Source organism: Schistocerca gregaria, chromosome 8 (genome assembly GCF_023897955.1).
Source record: "Schistocerca gregaria isolate iqSchGreg1 chromosome 8, iqSchGreg1.2, whole genome shotgun sequence".
Taxonomy (NCBI): Eukaryota; Metazoa; Arthropoda; class Insecta; order Orthoptera; family Acrididae; genus Schistocerca; species Schistocerca gregaria.
The window spans coordinates 248,239,710-248,252,758 of NC_064927.1; the positions used below are offsets into that span (position 1 = coordinate 248,239,710).

The following is a 13,049-nucleotide window of genomic DNA, read 5'->3' on the forward strand; positions in this document are numbered from 1 at the left end:
CTACTATGGACCAAGTGTTTTGAAACTACGTCGGAAAATGATGTTTTTATAAGTTTCCTATTTTATTACAATAACACTTTGTAAGTACTTTGCGGATAATAACTGACTTATCCTCGTACTATTGGCTTAGTTTTTCCAGGGATTTTTTTAAAGTGGAACAGTAGCGCTTGCGATTGGAGGCAGTCTTAAACAACACTTACATAAATTCATTCGTCATCGTAAGAAAGATAGCCACGGCAGTGTACAGGAGACTAAGCAAATTCTTACGAGATTTTTAAGACCTTTCCCTTTCATTGCCAGATACTGGAAATTTCTCAACAGTCCTCTCACATTCTGTAGGCAGCAAAAGTAGCCTACGATCCTCGGTACTGCCCTCCTTTTGTAAGCCTTCGATATTTCCTGGCTGTTCAACTTGAAACGACTCTCACATACATGAGCATCTTTTCGCTAAAACTTCCGTTTCCCAGTAGATCCAAGTCTGCCACAGATTCACCTACGACCTGGTCGCCGCGCGCTGGGTAGCGCGACTGCACCACAGTCATTCAAAACGACTGCTGAATCGAGGGGCAGCTGTGTCAGGCCAGCCCTGATGACTTATTTAGACGCATCGTCACCGAGGATGAGTCTCTGATGTTTCACTACGACGCTCGAGAAAAGAACCAAAGCACGAAATGGAAACATTTCGATTCACCACGAGGAGCCAAGCATCGCCAGCCACGTTGATGCGAATGTGTTCTGGGACTGCAATGGTTCCGTTGTAACGGACTGTCTTTCCAAGGGACAAACCGCCACAGCAGCATAATACTGAAATCTCACGACGAGGTTATATGAGGCTATCAAAACGTAGCGTCCCAGGAAGCTGTCCTGTGAGGTGTATTTCTCCAAGACAGCGCCCTAGCAAATTTTACACAAGGCACAGTCAGACGCTCCTTCTTTGGGCTATGACATTTTGCCTACCCATCTTTTCATAACAGATACACAGTTTCTTCCTCTTTCCTAGGATGAAGAAATCATTTCCTAACAGGCATTTATAGAAGGCAACGTGATTTCCGAGGAATCTTTTTTGAACATCCAAAACACCGCTGATTCGTCCGTCGTTGGGAAAAATATGTTTCATCGAAGGGTGAATATGTATAGAAATAACACCAAGTATCAGCCGCGTGGTCTGAGACATCTTGTCACGGTCCGTGTGGCTTTCCCCGTCGGAGGTTCGAGTCATCCATCGGGTGTGTGTGTGTGTGTGTGTGTGTGTGTGTGTGTGTGTGTGTGTTATCCATAGCGTAAGTCAATTTAAGATAGATTAAGTAGCGTGTAGGCTTAAGGACAGCAGTTTGGTCCCATAAGACCTTATTACAAATTTCCAAAACACATATCTTCATGATCGTAGTTTCATTTTTCGAGATGACACCTGGGACCGAATATTTCGTCCATAAGAGACACCATTATAAATACCTATAAAACAGTATCTGTCAGTCACTTGTTTATTTAGCCAGTACGCGCTTCTATGGTTCACACCTTGATCTTCGGGTGGAAAATTGTTTATTTACATGACTAGTGTTGTTCTGGGATGTAAAATAATGTCTGTACTCTTCACCAATACCAGCTATGTAGTAAATAAACAAGCAACTGACGCAGAAACTGTTTTATTTGTAAGTGGAACGTTTGATTCCCCCTGTAACAAGCACGCGTCGCCGATAACTCAGAGGAAATGCTCAGCTGCCTCGCCGTCAATTAGCGGCTGCCTGCGCGACTTGATCGGCCCCCGGTGTGGCGAGAAGCGTGAGCACAAACAGGTCCCGCGACACGCTGCGCTGTGAGAACAACGTCCCGTCACGGCCACAGCCAGCCATTGTTGTGGCGACACAATGACCGCCTGCAAAGGCTGCCCAGCTACCGACACTTTGCACGGAACCGTTGGCCCGCTCACTTATAGCCCCCCCCCCCCCCCCCCCCCCCCCCAGTGTGCTGGTGTTGCACCTTCAAACATCACCGCCTATAAGCAAGGTCCTTACTGTATATATTACCCGCCTCTTCCTCCCTCTCCCCCTCCTCTCCCATCTCATAACGCTGGACGTAAAGGCTCTTTCCTCCTAGAAGACAGTAACAGGGGACTAAATTGCCTTTACGAGGATAACAATTTCAGTCAGATCTTGCCAAGGTTCCAAAATGATGAAAAGGTTGGTAGCTCGCTTTAAACTTTGATAAATATTATGCTCGTCTTAACAAAAACACAGATTCCAATGACTACAAACTGAATCGCAATAGGAATCCTCAACTCGCACAAACACCTGGGTACAACAGTAAGTACGGATACGAAATGAAATGATCTCACTGGCTCACACTTTGTTAAAGCAAGTGGCAGGCTACGGTTCATTTGTAGAATACTGGGTAAATGCCGTCAGTCAACAGAGAAGGTTGCTTACAAAACACCTGAGTGACTCACGCCAGAATACTGATAAAATGTAAGATACCCATACCAGATATAACTAAAGATATTCAACGTTTATAAGGATGGGCGGTATTAATGCGCCTGACCTATGGGAGAGTGTCACGGGCGAGCTGAAAAACCCGAAGGGTTGATGCTTGAAAGTACAAGTGAACAATTCCGGGAAAGCTCACTTAAAAGTTTAAGATGAATCTGGAAATATACTACAGCTCTCTACATACTGCTCCAGTAGGGACTGCGAAGAAAAGATTATAATGACTCATCCTGCACTCCATGCGCGAACGGATTGTGTAACTGCCCTAATATGTGGTACAGTGGCACGCAATCTCTGCCGTGCACTTCACAATGGTTTGAAGAGTAAGGATGTAGATTTTGCTTAGTGTCTCATTCCCTTACAGCAGTTTCATGTGCTGACACTGGCTCTACGTAAGCTGTAGACTTAGTGAGTAGAAAGTTCTTCAAGCCTTACCCATGCAGTACTCAATGACGCAAACAGGTGGCTGAATTTATCTTAGCTTCATGAGGACCCACACTTACGCCCCAATATTTTGGAGTAAACTTGCACAGGTCTCTGACATACGAGCAACAGTGTGTCAAGCAATGAGTGAAACCAAAACCGGAAACAGACAACTGCAACAAACTGGCAAAATCTGGGAACAATACATCTTAAGTTTTGGAACATCGGCATTCTATTACCGTAGACCCGAGTACGTCATTTTTTGATTAGATACCTCATTCTACAGAAAACATGCTGAAGTAGTCCTCAATCACTTTAATGTCTCATTAATTCATGTCTCTGGCCAATCCATGTCCAGCACATAATACCGTCTCTCTGATCTAAAGGATGAAGTCGCGTGAAAGAAAGGAAGAAACGTCGGACCGATGATATCCCTATTCAGTGACCGACAACCAAGACCTACATGCCGTCCAGATGACAGGCAACACTGCAGAAATGAAACCACGAAATTTAAAGTCTTTTCACATGTTGAGATTAGCATGAGCCGACGTCCTGTAGTCCCACAAAGAGGAAGATCTAACGCTTATCTCTATACCGAAAGCTGCAAAACGACCGCAAATTGAAAAATTATAGGATACTATGACATTTATTGCACACGTAAGGCTCATATTTTAAACACGCAAACTGGACTGCATGACTGTACACGATTAGCAGGAAATAGGTAGCTTGTAAGGAAATAACACTCAATCCGTGACTTTTAGCGATGCATAGTGTAAATCAACGGTTGTTAAGGAAATGTTGCGGAAAATAGCATTCTTCCTTGTTCTCGGACATAAAACGTCGTAAATGTGAGGACGTCAGTGACAACGGATAGCTGTTTAGCGCTGAAATTTTATATTGACTTTCTCATCAGGGGTGATTATGGCACATTACCCAGTTTAAAGTAACAGTTTCACTTATTATTTTGTAAAACACCTTTTTTAACCCTGTAGATACCACGAAGGGTACAAGACGAAGGGACGCTTCGCAGTTGTCCCTGTTAGAAAGTCGTCATTTGTATCTCCAGTTCAATTTGTAGACAGGAAAGAAAGGCACAAATTGTACTATTCGCTGAACCAAAAAGTGAGTGAGACGAGTCGCAGCAGCGGTGTCCCCATGAATACGCGATGGCCGTAGGCAAATACGGAGCAGCGGCAGCGTTCGTCTGCCGAGTGAATTATACAGAAGGCACGCCCCACGCCGCTGGTTTCCATTACGACAGCAGTTGGCGCACGCCGAAGCAATTATTCCACTTCTATGACGCGCGAATAGCCAACGCGTGCTTCTACTAACAAGTACCTGGAGAAATTCAGTTCGCTCGCACATGGGCAGTATTTTCACTGACACATTCTGAACGAGATTAATTTACCACAGACAACCAAATACCAACCTTAAAACTCGTATTTGTGACGCGGAAGCGACAAAATAACAATTGAGTTCTTGAGCACACTACGCAGTTCTGTGAATCCTAAGTGACGTGTAGAGATTTGAATTCCACGGTCGTTTGGCGTTTTTATTTGCCGCACGCGTTATTCTCTCAGCTCTGAGAAATCGACGTGCATTAAGTAGTGAAGTAATAGCAAAGTGATCACATAAATAAGTTACTAGAATGAGACCAATAGCAGATTTTACTACAATTCAGATACCAGCAGCTTTTTTCAATATTGCGTCTTTCCAGCTAAAATTACTCTCTTAAATTCAGCATGTGTAGGCATCGATCGTAAATATTGTTCACAAGAAAGAGAGGAACACGTGCATTAACGTCAGGTACGTTAGATCTCTTTTGATACAGGCAGTACGTGTGGTCTTATTGCATGGCGTGAGAGCTTCGCTAACAGTGTAAGCAACAATTAACATCATTTGCTGTCTAATGGCTGTGTATGCATTACAGTATAAGGTGGACCCTCAGAAGCAAGGCAGTACTGGTGTCCAAGTGTGGAGACAGGTACTTGGCAGCCGGCCGGAGTAGCCGAGCGGTTTTAGGCGCTACAGTCTGGAACCGCGCGACCTCTACGGTCGCAGGTTCGAATCCTGCCTCGGGCATGGAAGTGTGTGATGTCGTTAGGTTAGTTAGGTTTAAGTAGTTCTAAGTTCTAGGGGACTGATGACCTCAGAAGTTAAGTCCCATAGTGCTCAGAGCCATTTTTTTGGTACCTGGCGATCTCTGCATTGGGGCGTCGAACGGCCATCGCCAGAGCATTGCAAGATGATCTCAGAAGGGTCAGTAGAGCAGCATGTCAAATTGCACTGTAATGAACAGGACACTACAAAGGACCGTACGACCCATACGTCCTGCTCGAATACTCCTCTAGACACCGACATCTTGCCGCTCGCCGCTCGCCGCTCGCCTTCAGTTCTGCCGTTCCCATGTCAACTGGCAACTTCGTCATAGGCGAAACGTGTTATTTACAGACGAGTCGACGTAGCCTCTGACAGAAGATCATGGCCGTGTTCGTGTGCGGATACCCGCGGTGAGCGGTAACTGTCAAATGTTGAGTAGGAAATCGACAGGTTTAAAAGGTTCTGTGATGATATGGGAAGGCATACTGAATTTGTGACTGTCCGCGGTCGCCTTAAAGCCAGGCAGTACATCTAACAGATCCTACTGGAGTGCATAGTGGCTGGTCCGTACGGTGGTACCCTTAAAATCCTTCTAGTGCCACGGACTATGTGGCAGGGGTGTCTTACGAAGCCTTGCACACTGAAGTAGTGGAATGGCCGGCGGTGAGCCCTGACTTAAGCCCCATCGTGCATATGTGGGACTCAACAGAAGTGTTCGTGGTCGTCCTGTTCAACCTCAGACTCTCTAACGACTCTAATGGACTGTCACTGAAGAATGGGTACGAATCCCACAGAGTGATCTCTGCAGCATGTCACGTACCTGTCAGGTAGTGAACTGAAGCTTTCAGAGTCCAGTGAAAAGCACCACAGACGACTGGATGAATGAATGTTGTTTTCGATACTTGTCGAACATTTCAGTTCCTTTTTATGTAAACGATTGAGGACGTAATGCAGTTTTGCTGTATACTTAATTTTTGATAGGTAAAGGTATAATTTCGTAACATTACAAGTCCTCAATTATTGCTCAATGGAGTATGGCAGACGCGCAAAGTCTTGATCCCCTAAGACTTTTGAGCAATGTAGCTGCGCTGTACAATTTATTTGGTTTCTACTGGTTGGCTTAACTCTTTTCATATTCCTGAAAGTTCTTCTTCATGGTGGGATTTACGGAACACGAAGAGTGGCTATCTGAATTAAGTAAATCTCTGACGAACGGAATACACAGAAGTTATTATAGACGTAGAACGAGCTAAGCGCAATAATGAGGGAAACAAGAAAGGAACACGGAGAAACTACTCTTGTTGTATTTTCGAATTAAAACAGCAAAATGTCTTGTGGGGCAAGAAGAACATGACTTCTGATCATGTCACTACATGGTTAACAACACAAAACCAAATTGGGATAATACAGGAGTAGGTCCAGCAATGAACAAGAAAAAGGAATGTAAGGAACTACGAACAACATAGTGGATGCATTATTGTAGCTAAGAGTCGCGAAGTCGACACCCATCACAGTACTACAGGTTTGTGTGTCAACTAACTTCGTAGATGACGAAGACATTGAAATAACGGATATGGACTGAGGGAAAGGAATGTAACAGGCATTCGCAGGAAGAATTATGCATACGGAGCATAAGTTAATCATTACTGACACTTCCTTAAAGAATCACCGAAGAAGATAGTAGGCCTACACCTGGAGACACGTGCAAGTTACAGATCTATTATGTAAAGGTAAAACAGAGATTACGACATCAGATCTAACTCTAAGACATTTCCTGGGGCAGCAGGGATTCTGACCACAATTTCACTGGTTATCAACTGCAGATTAAATCTGACGAAAATAAGAAGAGGCAAGAGTTTAAAAAGATGGTATCTGGATAAATCGAAAGAATCGGAGGTTGTTGAGAGTTTCGGAGGGAGCATTAAGCGATGTTGGACTGAAATGAGAAAAAGGAATATAGTAGAAGATGAATGAGAATCTATGAGCGCTGAAATGGTGAAAACAATAGGGAATCGGAAACGAGGCACAGGAGGTAAGAATTCAGCATTGTCGTTATCAATATAACCATCTATTGACTTTTGCAAAGCCACGGAAAACTAAATCTGGATGGCGCCATCCTCTCGAACGAAGATCAGTCTCCGATCAGCGCACTGCGGCCAATTTTAATTTATGTATTTGACACATTTCATGCTGATTTATATAGAGTAGGTGCTTACGTAGACGCTTGTGTGGGGCTAGTACAGGCGAGTAAACACGAGGCGAATTCTTAGAAAAAGACGCCAGCACTACATAGGAGCTAATCAAGGACAGGTGACTGCAGTCGGACCAGACGGTGGAATGAGGAGCAGAGCTAGCGGACGGGGAAGAATGCGGCCGGCGCGGCAGATGTGCAGAGCCGTGGGAACAGCGCTGCACCCCGTACTGTCACGGTCGCCGGCGCTCAGCCGCTTCCGGGTCGTCCCACCGAGCACCTGGGCACCCGGCCGCGCATCACCTGCTCACCTCTACGCGAAGGCCGCAGACAGGCGAGCAAGGTTACTCACTACAAGCTACAGGTAAACGATGTTTGACAAATCATCGATGCTTATTTTGTCACCAACGTCTGAACGTCGAAGGCCGATAATTAACCGGCGATTCGAAAGCGATAAACTGATCGAATGACGTCAAAACAGCACACAACAAAAAAATTATTAATATAATAAATATAGCAATATGACACTACGACTTATCTTAGAAAATAGAGTAAGGAAAGGCAAACCTACGTTTCTATCACTTGTAGACTTAGAGAAAGCTTTTGACAATGTTGACTGGAATACTCTCTTTCAATTTCTGAAGGTGGCAGGGGTAAAATACAGGGAGCGAAAGGTTATTTACAATTTGTACAGAAACCAGATGGCTGTTATGAGAGTCGAGGGGCATGAAAGGGAAGCAGTGGTTGGGAAGGGAGTGAGACAGGGTTATAGCCTTTCCCCGATGTTATTCAATCTGTATATTGAGCAAGCTATAAAGGAAACAAAAGAAAAGTTCGGAGTAAGCATTAAATCCATGGGGATAAATAAAAACTTTGAGGTTCGCAGATGACATTGTAATTCCGACAGAGACAGCAAAGGACTTGGAAGAGCAGTTGAACGGAATGGGCTGTGTCATGAAAGGAGGATATAAGATGAACATCAACAAAATCAAAACGAGGATAATGGAATGTTGTCGAATTAAGTCGGATGATGCTGAGGGAATTAGACTAGGAAATGAGACACTCAAAGTAGTAAATGAGTTTTGCTATTTGGGGAGCAAAATAACTGATGATGGTCGGAGTAGAGAGGATATAAAATGTAGACTGGCAATGGCAAGCAAAGCGTTTCTGAAGAAGAGAAATTTGTTGACGTCGAGTATAGTATGGAGTGTATTTGTATGGAGTGTAGCCATGTATGGAAGCGAAACATGGACGATAAATAGCTGGGACAAGACGAGAATAGAAGCTTTCGAAATGTGGTGCTACAGAAGAATGCTTAAGATTAGATGGGTAGATCACATAACTAATGAGGAGGTATTGAATAGAATTGGGGAGAAGAGGAGTTTGTGGCACAACTTGACTAGGCCGGCCGCGGTGGTCTCGCGGTTCTAGGCGCGCAGTCCGCAACCGTGCGACTGCTACGGTCGCAGGTTCGAATCCTACCTCGGGCATGGATGTGTGTGATGTCCTTAGGTTAGTTAGGTTTAAGTAGTTCTAAGTTCTAGGGGACTGATGACCACAGCAGTTGAGTCCCATGGTGCTCAGAGCCATTTGAACCATTTGTTGACTAGAAGAAGGGATCGGTTCGTAGGACATATTCTGAGGCATCAGGGGATCACCAATTTAGTACTGGAGGGCAGTGTGGAAGGTAAAAATCGTAGAGGGAGACCAGGAGATGAATACCCTAAGCAAATTCAGAAGGATGTAGTTTGCAGTAGGTACTGGGAGATGAAGAAGCTTGCACAGGATAGAGTAGCATGGAGAGCTGCATCGAACCAGTCTCTGGACTGAAGACCACAACAACAACAACAACAACAACAACAACAACAACATAGCAATAATTAACATTAATTATTCACAATTTTTGTAAAGACACATTTTTCAATAGAGAAGATTCCCCGCCTTCAGTCTATTTCGGGAGCATATTCTGATTTTGAGAACAGTCATTGGGAGCTTACGATGTCGCTACACAGCTCAAATTTTTAAGCGTGGCCTTCTGCAGCTTTGGGTATGTTGTACCGATAATGTGATTCCATACTTCTAATGGATCTTGATGTAGATCTAGAAGGTGACATTTCACGTAATAACCGAACTGCGATGGAATGTCAGTTCTGTTCCTGATCCAGGTTGCAAATTCTTCTTTTCTTGTGATGACTGTAATATGTTCGCTCGTTAAATGAAATACGGTTTCTCAGTCTTCCTGTAATGGATCAATATGTTGCCCATCCTCACTGACAGTCGTTTGAACAGCTGACACTATTCAGTAGCCTGTATTAGTTGCAGACAGAATATTCTGATATTCAACATATAGTTCTTAGTTACTGGGATTACTTTACTGCTTGAAATACGAGTATCATTTTCTACGCATATTCCATCCGGGTAGTTGGCGAAGTGGTTAGCACACTGGACTCTGCATTCGGGAGGACAAATGTTCAAATCGCCGGCCATCCCTGCCGGTTTAGGTTTTCCGCTATTTACAGGGAAATGCCGAGATGGTTCCTTTGAAAGGGCTCCGCCGACTCCCCCATCCTTAACCAACCTGAGCTTGTATTCCGTCTCTAACGACCTCGTCGTCGACGGTACGTTAAACTCTAATATCTATTCCTTCCTTCCTTCCACCCATAACCATCTTGCAATCCTTTACAAAGCAGTAATGAATTCATTAGTTCTGTTTACGAAATACTCGAAGCCAGCAGGCTAATTGTCGACCCCTAAAACGCAGGCTTCCGCTCTGTTATTATAGCGGTGTATCGAGTACTTTCTGAATGCTAAAACAATTTTAAATAACCACAGTAGCCTGTCAAATTCTATTAAAGAAGGTGGCCTTTATTGCATCAAGACGTATACATTATATTACTGGCCAATTTCGGTCTGTGGTCATTTTCAAATACAGTTCCTTCCGTGATGTGTGTGCCATGTTTAAAATCTATTTAGTGCTCGGAGGAACAGACATTTTTTTTCAACTATACACACACACACACACACACACACACACACACACACACACGCACCTCAGCATTCTGCCTACATAGTCTTACACGTCACACGCTGCATACAGGCACACATTTTTTAACACGCCATGTAACAAAATTTCTCTTTGACAAACGGGGTGATTCTCCGACGCCCATCCCGAGGCGAGGTCAGAAACCTGAAATTTGGAGAGGATGTTCATCTAACACTGTAGGCCTGACTGAGAGATAGGGGGGAATACAAAGGTTTAAAAAATATGTCGCTATTAAGTCAATTTTGAAGTTAGACATTCGAAAATTAATATCTGGTTTCTCGATATTTATCAAGAAACGTTACCCAAAGAATTCAAAAGAAATGATTCACAAAAACCTGAAGAAGTACATTCGGAAAGCACCGTGCTTCAATAATCTTATTTAGCGCGAAAAGTTAGAAATTGTTGCAGTTTGTTAACAACAAGGAGCAGACGCTACTCTAGCCTTGCAGTTGATAGCCTACTTTCAATATTTAAAATGATTTTATTCTTCGTAAATATCGTCGATACTGTAGAGTCCCACATGAAGGGACAAACGTATCGAGTACGTAGTGTAGAGGGTGAAATTTAACAAAAATTGTATGGTGGCTTGATGGAAAATTTACATTTGAAATTCATTTATGCTAGGGGACAAATTATTACTGACGCCTGTGGTGGCTCGTGATCACACATTCGTAATTATTTCGTGAAAGGTTCGTTTGTGGACAAAAGATTATGTAACGTTTTTGCTTCTATTATCGTAAACTTTCATCCGTGTGAGGTTTCGCTATAAATTTGGTACATCGTGTCTCTAAAGAGATGTCGGCCTTGAACGTTTTTTTGTATCGCGTTGACAGTACTGCAAAAGGTGAAGGATATCCATTCAGATGTTGTCTGGGAAATGGGTAGAAGCGCCAGCGCCAGTGTGTACTCACCTCGTTGGGCTCAGACAGCTCGAAAAGGTCCAGCCGGTTGGCGTTCCACTGCTGGATCACGCTGCGCAGCGTCTCTCGCTCCTGCTGCTTCTTGGCCGCAGCCTCCGACACGACGCCGCCGTTCATCTGGAAACACACGCGCCTCATTTAGCGACTCGCAGCAGGAGCGCTCGGCTGGCAACAAATAATCACATCGAATGGAAACTGAGCGTAACACTTTCCAAATTTATCACCTTACGCTTCGTTCACGAAGACGAAAATGAAAGTACAGCTTGACACGTTTTTTTTTTCTTTTTTTAATCATGTTAACAATTGGCGATACGGGAAAACTGTGAAGTAGCATAACCATTACTACTTTACTTTCTTAGCTTTAACCGAGACCATTACATCCAAAGAAAATACAAATTGCTGTAACCAATAACATTTTTATATTATGTTGAGTTCTGTCTAGTATGTGATATAAATACGGCTGCAAAACGAGCCTGTGACCACTGAAACACAGACAGTTATCCCGAAGTCGTACGTACAACACACGCATGCGTTATTAAGTAACATAAATCCACCTGGTGGAGTTGTAATACTTCGGAATGCGTAGTGGGAAGTTCAGTATAACAAATGTGACTGGTTACAGTAATTTGTAATTTAGCTCTCAACAGAAATTCTGTTTGCCAATGAGCCTCTTATTTACTTTTCACAAAATCTGTCGTTCGGGCAGTCCTGGTCAGTAAGAGGAATTTGCACTCGTCTGGAAAAGGAATAAAATTGTGAACATTTAATGGTAAAACACGTAGCTGTCGAGCTACAAGCCGTCACGCTTCGTACGTATAAGTCGTGCCAAGCTAAAATAAAAATAAAAAAAATAAAATAAATTGAATGTTACCAAGTTTTACGCGCTAATATAATAGTCCTTACAAATGGAGCCAATAGCATGGCATCACAGAAAGATTTCTCCTGACATGGCTGACGCCAACTGAACCACATGTTACCTCAATATACAATAAATGCTTTCCATACGTAACAAACGTATGATGCTTTATGTCTCATTACGGGGCAACTTAAACCACATACTCTGTTCCCTGCTAAGGAAAAAAAATAAAGGGTGCCGTTCAAACGCTGTATTATGTACAAACCACTTTTCATGCACACCAAAATGTCATGCAATACAGAATCCTTGTGTCCAACCAGACTGACAATTCTATTTTTTCTGCTCAATTGACGACGGGACGTTACCAGAAATAGATCACGCATGGTCGCACTCTGGAAAGTTATAGTAAGAGTGAAGTGCAGTGAACAAGCCAAGTCGAAGATATTTCTCGCAGCACCTCACGTAGTCATCAAAATACTATGGCTAAGTTCCTGGCAGATTAGAACTGTACGGCAGACCGGGGCTGGAACACAGTTTTAATCCGCCAGGAAATATCAAACCAACGCCCACTAAGCTACGTAGTGACAATTAATTCCGGAAATTAAGGCGACAGATTCCATCGTGAATCCGACTAGGCACTACGTTCTATTATCCTTTTATGTGTCACTAGTAGGCGACAACGGAGGGAAGAATTAAACAGTAATCTATTAAAACTTTTAGTCCACCCCACTCGAAACCACGTGCCAGTCTCTCAGGTCCGTGTAACTCTTACACGACGCTTTTTTCGATGTACTATACACGTTCATGCAACTTTATGTGCTCGTGATCAACACGAAAAGCATTTCTACAGTTGCTGCCCTTAATAAGTACACTTAAAAATTCGTATAAAAAACACTGACCGAAGACAACAACAAAACACTGACAAGACTCATAAAATGCCTGTACTAGTTATTGAAAGACGCAGCAGAGAGAGAAATCCCCGTCTCACAGACCAGAGTACCCGGATTTGTGGCAGGCAGGCACGCGCCGGAAGGCA

General features: G+C 43.5%; 1 protein-coding gene across 14 annotated transcripts in view; it reads right to left on the reverse strand.

The window, feature by feature from the left end:
• Positions 1 to 13,049, reverse strand: part of LOC126284122 (afadin) — a 995,168-nt gene that overhangs the window by 511,563 nt on the left and 470,556 nt on the right. For all 14 annotated transcript variants that reach the window (XM_049982823.1, XM_049982822.1, XM_049982819.1 and 11 more), the window contains one exon: positions 11,149 to 11,274. In XM_049982823.1, coding sequence (XP_049838780.1) covers positions 11,149 to 11,274 — 126 coding nt within the window. The remainder of the gene's footprint in view (positions 1 to 11,148; positions 11,275 to 13,049) is intronic.